The 10,847-nt window shown below is 35.3% G+C and overlaps 1 protein-coding gene across 1 annotated transcript; it reads left to right on the top strand.

Annotated features, from left to right (window-relative positions):
- The first annotated feature begins 2,453 nt into the window (after positions 1-2,453).
- LOC107869696 (DUF21 domain-containing protein At4g14240-like) lies at positions 2,454-9,919 on the top strand. The gene is given in 13 exon segments (XM_016716175.2): positions 2,454-2,980; positions 3,095-3,171; positions 3,749-3,832; positions 3,916-4,029; positions 5,514-5,597; positions 5,717-5,788; positions 6,386-6,453; positions 7,845-7,932; positions 8,020-8,093; positions 8,185-8,536; positions 8,628-8,674; positions 8,762-8,843; positions 9,490-9,919. Coding segments are annotated over 13 exon segments (1,485 nt in total). The 5' UTR covers positions 2,454-2,745; the 3' UTR covers positions 9,598-9,919.
- The last annotated feature ends 928 nt before the right edge of the window (positions 9,920-10,847 follow it).

Here is a 10,847-nt window from a genome sequence, read left to right as displayed (position 1 = left end):
TGTAATCTTACCGCGACACGCTGGTATCGTGCTGAGATGCTGAAAATTGACAACTCTGGACTTGAACCTTCGAGCGATGTGTCATAATCGTGATGGCCCACTAAATTTTGACGATTGTCATTTTGGCATGCTCTACGATGCGTTGATAGCTCAAGTGGCACACTGTCTTACTAAAATGGCTCTAACTCTACGTCCGGGTGTCGGATTTGGGAGAATTTGATATCGATGGAAATCTTATTCAATTTCCCACACAAAAAAGTAAAAAATTGAAAATTTCACATGTATAAAAGTGTATTCATCTTTTAAAATACATCTTTAATATTTTTGGGATGATTTTAAGCTAGGTAGAAGTATGGAGTATTACAGTGGTCTATGGAAATAAAGAGAAAAATGATCACAGTTGAATAGGAAAGTGTTGTGTATAGTTCAACCAGACTGCACTCACTTTAAATCTTTAATGATTATCCTACCCTTTCCCAAGCCTACATTACAAGCAAGAAAAAGTCCTTCAATATCTTCAATCGAGTGCTTTTGAGTTAGTGACGATTGAAAATAACGACAAGTCTATGGTATGATACTTATTTATATTGGTAATTCTTTATCAAGTATGAGTGTTTGCATGAAATTGTCCCTTTCTTATTATTTTAAATAGTGTGATTTGGGGGCTTTCTCTTTTGTATGGGCATGTGAAGTTGAAAAATTACCAAAATGAGTCAAAGGAGCATATTTGGTAGACTTGTCGTTTTGTTTCACCTCTTTAGGATTGGGTATTGTCACTTGATAATTCTTGAAATTATGTTTGTAATTGAGGGAGTTTCTTGGTCAGACTAACATATTATTGACTAATTATTAGTACAAACCAAAGTCACAGTCATTGTGCCTAATTTGAAAATATGAAATAAAAATGAAAATGTTGGATTTGACCTTGCATTGATAGACCTCATTGAGCCTTTGATTTTATTTTGCGTGAGGGCAAGCAAAGTTTTAAGTTAGAGGTTATTGATAAGTGGTTATTTTACCACTTATTAATATCTCTTTTCTTATGATTTTGGGTTGTTAATCTGTGATATGATGCTAATTGACATTTGACTTGTGCTTATTTCAGGTATTTTGAGACCTAGAAACAAAGTTAAGCAATTAAAGTGGAATCAATAGGAAAAGAGTTGAAAAGGACCAAGTTGCATGCTCTCAAATGTCGTAAAAGCGAAGTCAAAAATGACTAGGTGAACTAACGCTAGAGTGGATCGAAGATTTCAAAGAGGCAGTCAACAAAATAGTCAAAGTTCGCAAAAATGGTCATTTTGTGTACAAAAACGATTCGGCAAAAGTCAATCCAGCTATTTAAAAGACATTTTAACCGCAATAACGGTTGTTAGGGCACTGTTCAGGGCAGAAGTTGAATTCGTATCCAATCTATATAAACATCGTTCCAAGATTTCTCAAACATATCTTTGGGTATTTTATCAAGCTTGGAGACTAGGGTTCTTCCAAACACCTTTGGAAGAGAAGATTGAAGTAATTTTATTGAGAAACACTTAACCTTTTCTTTAATTCCTTGTGTTGTAGTGACTAATTTTGGGTGTAATTGTTAGATACGTACTTGGATATTGTAGTTAGAGATAATGCAATATTTCTATTTTGAATTTGGGCTTTGATTTTATCTTATGTTTTTGTATTATTTAATTCTTACTAGTTTTTGACTGGGGTTTGCTTATTTAATTAATCTTCATCTTTATTTGATTTCTACTTTAATTGACTGAAAAAAAAGAAATTAGAGTTGGAATCGTCCATTTGCTTTGATTAAGTCCTAGAGAGTTAATTAAGCTTGGAAAAGATTAATTAGTGCAATTTGGAGCTTCGAACCCCATATGATGAATTTGAGCTCGAGATAGGGAAAATCCTAGTTGTAGCCTAATATTGATTTGTGTTTAGTGTTTCTTAGCTTGATTCAAGAGAACAATTGAAGATAAACCCTCAATTGATCTAGAGACATTGGTTGATAATTAAGAATCTACGGCTTATTGCTAAATTCGTGATTGATTCAAGAGAACAAGTGAAGATAAACCCTCAATTGATCTAGAGACATTGGTTGATAATTAAGAATCTACGGCTTATTGCTAAATTCGTGATTAACTAGTCAGTAATTAGTTAAATACAATCGATCGTTGATATTAATCATTTTCCATTCCCATAATCCTTGTTTTCCTAATTTGCGTAAGCGATTGATCACTTTATCCTTTTTTCCTATTGATTCTATCTTTGTGTGCTCCCTTTTAATCAAAAACCCCCCTCCCCCTTTATATTGCAATTTTGTTTCACTTTCTTTCGGACCTTATATATTTCCTGCTTTTCTTTAATCTATTGGTGGTGTTGCCACATTTAATTTAGATATCAAGGGCCTCTATTTATTTTGACAACAAAAATAATGTTTCTCTTTGGACCAATTTTATAATTATTTGAACTATATGAAGGACCATTACATCATATTTTTAACTTAAGGACCACCTGGAACAAAAACCCGTGTATTTTTATTAGTAGTACGCTTAACGGAATGATGAACGAATTTATGTGTCGAAGTTAGAAATGTGAGAAAGTGGTGGGCTGATGGATGTGAGTATCACAAAAAAAAAGGAAAGGAACACGTTAATAGGTAAATTTGTGGAAGGAACAGAATTTGTGGGAATGGAAATATAATTTGACATTTTCCTTACTGCTGATGAGTGTGCAAGCAGAAAGAAATAAAGAATGCACCCCTTGAATGCGGTGGCAGTGGTTCGAATGGCAACCAAATGTCATTCTGGTCTGGGAGCAGAAATAGCATTTGGAACGGTGTCATGGTTTGTGTATGCTGGGATTTCATGTTTCTTAGTACTATTCGCTGGAATTATGTCAGGATTGACGTTAGGCCTCATGTCTTTGGGTCTTGTCGAACTTGAAATCCTTCAACAAAGTGGCACACCCTCTGAGAAAAACCAAGCGGGTAACCTAATTCCCATTCAACACCAATTCATCATTGTCATCTCTCTCATAAAAATAAAAAATATACATATTCCATTTTTTACAGCTACAATCCTTCCTGTTCCATTTTTTACAGCTACAATCCTTCCTGTTGTTCAGAAGCAACATCAGCTTCTTGTCACACTACTTCTCTGTAATGCTGCTGCAATGGAGGTATGAATACCGGTCAATTTTTCCATGTCTTCTATTTAAGTTTGAGAAAACGCCTTTTACTATACACACACACACATATATATATATATATGTGCTTTCCTCTGCTTTATATTCCTGCATTCCTGCTTTACTCTGTTTTATATTCCTTATGGGTGCCGTATCTATGTTATGTCATCTGCTTCTGTGCTGTACTATGTGTTTGTGTGATATCTCGTGACTTGAGCCGGGGGTCTTTCGGAAACAGCCTTTCTACTTCATCAGAGGTAGAGGTATGAACTGCGTACATCTTACCCCCAGACCCCACTAAGTGGGAATACACTGGGTTTGTTGTTGTTGTTGTATATGTATGTATGTATGTATGTACGCATGCATGCATGCATGCATATTGAGGTATAAAATACCCACTAGCGATGTTAAGGGAGTACATCACCAGTTACAAATGTGAAAACCCTAAGGGATCGACAAGGGGGGAGTGATCAAATAAAAGGATGGAATAAGGATCAAATATGCTGTCTATGTATAGTTTATTTATTTAGCTGTCAAATATTTACTTCTTTTCTCCTGTTGCAATTTTCAGGCCCTGCCTCTATACCTGGATAAGCTTTTCAACCAATATCTGGCCATAATACTATCAGTAACTTTCGTTTTGTTTTTTGGAGAGGTAAATTGCACCACAATCTGGATCTCAGCATTTACGATAGACCATCGATATGCTTTGATCCTCCTGCTATCTTTGATTTTCAGGTTATTCCTCAAGCAATATGCACCAGATATGGACTTTCTGTAGGTTCTAACTTTGTTTGGCTTGTTCGTATTTTGATGTTCCTATGGTATCCTATTGCTTACCCCATCGGAAAGGTAATAACTATATTCTTCTAAGTAATTGGATTACAAGTATTTTATATGATCTGTGCCTTGTATCTCTCCCAAGGATGTGTTCCAAAAAGCAAAACACTGCTAAATTGCTACATTCTTGACTGGAAGTAGTGCCATTATTTCAAACATCATGGATACCTGAATTCTTCTGAAACCTTTGTCTTATCTAGTGATCTTTTGTTCAAGTTCTTGGTTTGGGAAGAATTGAGTATACCATGTTTAGGGGCATCTAAATTGATCTACTGAGTTGTTCATTTACTTCACGGTTCAATTAGCTTTTAGCATTCTGTTGTGTCACAATAATTAACTCTAGTCTACGCCATTGGAAAGATAGGAGTTTTCACTTCCCTATTTGGAAGATTATCGTCACTCTACAAGAGCATGCAATAGCTATGACTTTGTCAGTAAATATGGACATTTGAAGCTTTGGTGGCCTAGCTTTTCATTCTTTTGTCATTCTGTTTTCTTGTCTTAGAAGTTCGGTTGCATTAGGTTTGGAAATGTGTAGCGTTTGGAAAATCAGTATTGATGCAGTTTCTCTCTTCTGATGGAGTTTAATTTAAACTTGATTGAGTCTGCGTTGCTTATATAGTTGTAGATATAATATCTTGCCCTATAGCTGATACTCACTTTTCTTACCTCTTTTTCCTGATGCCAATTACACTGATAGCAAAATATTTTGATTCATGGAAGAAATAGTACAACTTTTGAACAAAATCTGTTATAGCAAACTACTTGCAGCCAAAAGTGCTTGGTTTATCACTTATCAGCCTGATGCCGAGGACATTTTGCAGATTAAGGTGTTTCAAATATTTAAATTAACAGCCTTAACCTACCTAACTGAATACGGAAACGTCCGATCATGTTCTGACTTCTATTAAGTGCTTGCTCCAAGCTACTTTCAGCTAATGTAGTCCTCTGCAGTTGGACAATGAATAGACCTGAAAGGACATGTTCGTGAGGGTGTTTTATTTAAGGGATACCAAAGCTGGCGTGTAGTTGGGACTACTGATGCTTCCTAGCCTTGTCATATTAACACATGCTTGGTACATTGGACAATTGTGGGAAATGAAAAAAAAAATTATATGTATGTGTATCTGTGTGAGCTCATAACCACCCTCAAGCTAATCTCGTACAGTCTGATCTAGTAAAATAAGTACTAAAGTCCAATTGTCAACCTGTCTCTGCACTTTTGATTTAGCCAGTGCTCTAGCAATTATCATCTGTATGATATTGATATTGACTTTGTTTGAAAGAAAGTTGATGTTTCCTGTTTGCATATTTTAATTCATTGGAAGTTGCTTGTATCAAGAAATGAAATTTTATCTTTATTTATCTAGCTACATTTAGCCTTTAATTGAGCATTTGTGCTTCTCTTGACTAAAATGTTCTTTTAAGTTTTGCAAAAACTAGGTTGCCATTCTTTGTAATAATAGACGGTCTGACTTGATGTTGTATCTTTCGAGATCCTAGACTGTGTATTGGGACATAATGAAGTACTATTCAGACGAGCTCAATTAAAAGCCCTTGTTTCTATCCACAGTTGAGAGGTCAGTATCGTATATCCTTAATTTGCGGCATTTATTCTCTTGAGAACTAGTTGTTAACATGAATTGAGTTTCCTTTAAATTTCCCAAAGCCATGATTTGTTAATATGATTTTTATTTAGGCTGGCAAGGGAGGTGAACTGACACATGATGAGACAACAATCATTAGTGGAGCACTGGATTTGACTGAGAAGGTAGTGGAGTGATACTGTCATCCCTGATATTCATTTCATTCTGTGTCCCTGTTCCCATAGCTTCTGAAGGACTAAGTTTCAGGAGTCAGTAATGCTTGGCCTTTAAAGATTCTCCTACTTCCTATTTTATCTGTATAGGCATAAAAGTTCCATGAGAAGAGAACTTTGATCAGCTTTTTGCTTTCCAAAAATTGTCAGTGTCCTGAGATCCATGATTCGTTGCACAAGCTTTGACCATCTATGATACTGCACCAGTTCCTTTCCACCATTCTTTTTCTGGGGAGAAGTTACTGAGAAAAAAATATAAATACTAGGCAAACTTACCCTTAGCTGAAGTCAGTGCGCTAGTAAAATGTTAAATGTCCAAGACTCTGTCACCTTTTCCATCCTTTGATTTTCTTCAATCAGTGCAGTCATCCCATATCTATGCCACAAAACATGAAATTTATAGTGATACATTTTATGACTAGGATACTAATACATATTGTCTTTACTCACATCAAGATCCCTGAGCCCTGGAATATGTTGGTATGATGATCTCCCCACCCACCCACCCACCCCCCTCTCACTCCCTCTTTTTTTTATTGCTATTGATAGACTGCTGAGGAGGCTATGACACCCATCGAGTCAACGTTTTCATTGGATGTTAATTCAAAGCTGGACTGGTAATATTCAAACCAAGTCTTTTGTTCTTCAAGTTTTTCAAAAGTTTCTTGGTCTCAAATATTAGGCGGCATTTGTTTGAAGTTTCCATAAACTTGAGTTTGCAAAAACAAGTTGACATTTGGTAAGATATCATTTTTTGTTTCTAAATTTTGTAGTCTAAATGCTCAGCTGTACTTTAGATGGGTGATAACCTCAAAAGTATTCCTAGATAACATGCAAACATCCATAAGGAATTTAGTACTTCATTGAAAATTTCATTGAGAGGAATCAGCAATGAAAAGAAAGCAGGTCAACAACATCAAAATTAGCATTTAAGGGATTTTCTTGAGCAGAGGAATGCCACTTGTACTTAGCTTTTTAGTCTTTGTCATATTTGAAAATGTGAGTTTGGAAATCTTCACAAGATATTAACTTATTTTTCGTTCGGCAAAATAGCCCAAACAAACACGTTTGTCAAAAAACTGAAATTGGAAACTCAATTTTTGAATAATTCAAACAAACACAATATTTTCAGGGCGAGATTCTATGATAAAATATTTGCCACTTTTTATGTTTTATGCAAACCCTTTACACTCTTACTGTATGGTTGGAGTTACTGATACTCAAGTACTTAAGTAGTACCTATGCACCTAGTGTCGGTGCATGGTTGTGCATTGTTGGCACACTTCATGGTTAACTTTTCAAAAATGATTGATCAGTTCTGATGATAAATGATACTTTTCTTCACCCCTACATGCGTGTGATATTGTGCTGAACTATGCGAAGCCGTCATGCTTAACAAGGCCAATATTTTTTCTCTTCCTTTGGGTTGGCAGCCAGGAATCGGAATGGTACCTAAACGGAGCTTTTGCCTACTGAACATTAGATGTTCCTTTCTGAAAAAATGAATGCTCTTTTCTTTGAGCTGCATATGTTCTACCTTCATGAGTCTTTCATGGCTTTGGTTTAGGGTAAGAGCGTAGCGCATATGTGTGGGTTAGGCATACACTATGGGTTCCAAACCCCTACAACAGACAAAAGCCTGGTATTTAGTAGAGAATGATAAGAGGTATGGGCCTATTACCACCAAGATTCGAACTGTGTGCCCCTGACCTTTGAGAATTTCTCATTACAAAAAACTGCTCTACCTTTATGATAGATGTCCTCAGAATTATTTTTTTAAGAATTCTCTTCATGCAAATGTTTTTGGATTCCTAGTGCGATTTAGTTAACTATACGTGAGTTATTACTTATAATGAAGTTTCAATTTTTTCTTTTTGTTTTTTACTTCTCAAGATGTTGTATGCGCATAACTAAAAGCAACAATTCCTTCTTGATTTTAAACCCGGATATGTCATATAGATTATCATATTTAGCAGTCAACTTACTTATTTTCTTTCCCTGATTGCAGGGAGGCAATGGGAAAAGTTCTTGCACGGGGGCATAGCCGTGTTCCTGTCTACTCCAGAAATCCAAAGAATGTTATTGGACTTCTACTGGTGACCTCTGAATTCTCACCGTCAGAGCATGTTCTATATGTAATCTTGCTACTCACGTGAAGTGATAAATTTTGGAAATGATTTTAGGTAAAAAGTCTGCTTACTGTAAGGGCGGAGACAGAGACACCAGTTAGTGCAGTTTCTATTCGTAGAATTCCACGGTATTAATGTTTGGTCATTCACCGGCTGTCTTTTGTGTGTATCAACTGATATTTATATCCTAACAACATTTCTTGTCATACGTCTCGCCAGTGTTCCTGCTGATATGCCACTATACGACATACTAAATGAATTTCAAAAAGGTAGCAGTCATATGGCTGCGGTGGTGAAGGCTAAAGGGAAAAGCAAAAAACCTCTCTCTGTAGTTGAGGAACAGAAACCTGAAGATAACAGTGAAAATTCTCAAGAAACAGCTCCTCTTCTGATGAAAAAGGATGGGAAATCAGATAATGTCATCGTTGATATTGAGAAGCCTACACTGCCAGCAGTACCAACATCTGGTGATACAGTGTTGAATAGTGTGCCTCATTCATCAGATGATATTGAGGATGCTGAAGTAATAGGTATTATCACCTTGGAAGACGTATTTAAAGAATTGTTACAGGTAATTCTTTGGGCTTATGGATTTCTAACTCCGTCACACAGTTGGCTATAACAGATGGAACTTACATTTCAGAAACATGTCATTGGTGCAGGAGGAAATTGTGGACGAAACTGATGAGTATGTTGATGTTCATAAAAGGTGCATAAGAATCAGGAACCTTAGTTTCACCTGATCAGTATTATTGATGTTGAAGAGCACATTGTAATGTTCTTCCAATATTTACAGGATACGTGTGGCTGCAGCAGCTGCTGCTTCATCAGTAGCACGAGCACCTTCAATCCGGAGGTTGACAGCTCAAAAGGCAGCTGTAAGTACACATTATGGATATATTATACAGGAATCTCCTGATATATGATGTAAAATTCTTCAAATCAAGATTCCACGTGATTATTTCTTAATTGCCAAAATCTGGATTCACATTTTGATATCATTTGATAGTAATTACTGTTAAGACATCTCGACTGCATGGGCAAAGAGCTTCTCGTGTGTGCCTGATTCAGTAACATACTCACATGTTATATGTAAAGCTAGTCAAATATTTTTATCGCTGTTGCAGGTGTCTCCTCTCAAATAGTTATTTATTTACCATTGTCAACTAAAAGCCCTTGTGACGTGAACAAACCAGTCAGGGCGGGAGCTGCAAATTCTCAAACTTGCTAGAATCTTGCATGTCAGATTAGCGCCTCCAATAAATTGTGGCTCATATTATGGGTTCACACGAATCCGAGTGGAAAAGTTATGAGAGGCTTTATTAGTTGTATTGATTACTGCGACAAACTGAAACTCTATTCTCGTTGGCTCTTTTTGAATTACTTGTTATTAGAGTTAAAATGACGACAAAAGAGGAAAATGCAAGTATGTTTCTATATTAATAGATGTTTCGTTTGGTCTTTTGATTTTGACAGAACGCCACTTTGTCATAAATGGCTAACATTTTCTATTGGATTCCACAGGGAGGTCAAAGTAAACAAGGACAATCACCTAAGAAGTCGAGTGAGGGCATTTCCATCTCAAGGACACAAGGGAGCATTGAAGAGCCTCTACTCGAGGACAAGAGATAAATGGGTTGGTGAAATCTGGCAGGCCTTTCAGTCTCTAAAGGTTTTGAGAGCACAAAGTTATAGTGTTTTCCAATTCGATTTGTGATTTAGTGAGAACATATTCTTTTATGCAAAACTTACCCATTGTCCACAAAATGCCTCCGGTTTACCAGTTGCATGGACTACTATGTTCCTCTTATTGATTAAGGTCGCGATTTTTAACTTGTAAAAACTTGGTTGCTTTTAATTATTGGTTCACACTCGTGTAATTAACAACCACTGTTAATCAAAGATTTAATTTTCTCAATGCTTGACAAGATTTAATTAAAAAATATTTGTAGAGGATATATTTCTATACTATCTTTGATACAATATGAGCTTAACTTTGTCTAATTTTCACCGAAGTAAAACTAGCTAACTACAATTGTGGGAGAGTCCAAATCATTTTCCCACCCCAACTTTGTCTTAAAAATCAAACTCCCCCTCAACTTTGAACAATAATCATAATCCCCCTATATCTTAATTGACTTTTTAAAATTCCTATTTTACCCTTTATCATCAATTTTTTTATTCTTTTTTTTAACCTCTTTAAAATCATCATATTTTCATTTTAAAAAAAAAATTCATATAACAAATTTTTTATAAAAACATAAACATTATTCATATAACAAAATTTTCATGAAAACATAAACATTAACTTCTACGAAAAAAAAAGTAAGAAATATATAAGCTAATGATGATCTTTATGAAGTAAATTAGCATAATAAGAAAATTAGTTTTATTAATAATAATCAAAACTATAATATTTATTTTACAAGTGAAAATAATAAGTAATACTAATTTATAAACATACTTCAATGCAAAAAATACAAACAATAAATGAAAGAGATAAGCCTCTAGTACCACCCCGAACTATGGTCAAAGTTGTTACGACACACTCCAACTTCACAGGGGTCCTATTATCCCCTGAACTCAAATTTAGCGTATTTTTGTCATTTTTTGTGCTAATGTGGCACCTTTATTACATAAAATGGAGCCCACATCAAAAGTGTCACACTATCTAAGATGATTGACAAGAATACGCTAAAATTTAGTTTAAGGGGTAATAAGACCCTGTGAAGTTGATGTGTGTTGTAGCAAATTTGGTCATAGTTCGGGGATACTAGATATTTTTCTCGAATAAAAATAAGGTCAAATTTTAAAGATTACATTTATTTAAATAAATTATAAAATATGTAATACTCTATTAATGACAATCATAGCTTATTTAC

Source organism: Capsicum annuum, chromosome 4 (assembly GCF_002878395.1).
Source record: "Capsicum annuum cultivar UCD-10X-F1 chromosome 4, UCD10Xv1.1, whole genome shotgun sequence".
Classification (NCBI taxonomy): domain Eukaryota; kingdom Viridiplantae; phylum Streptophyta; class Magnoliopsida; order Solanales; family Solanaceae; genus Capsicum; species Capsicum annuum.
This window is presented reverse-complemented; position numbering and strand designations above follow the sequence as displayed.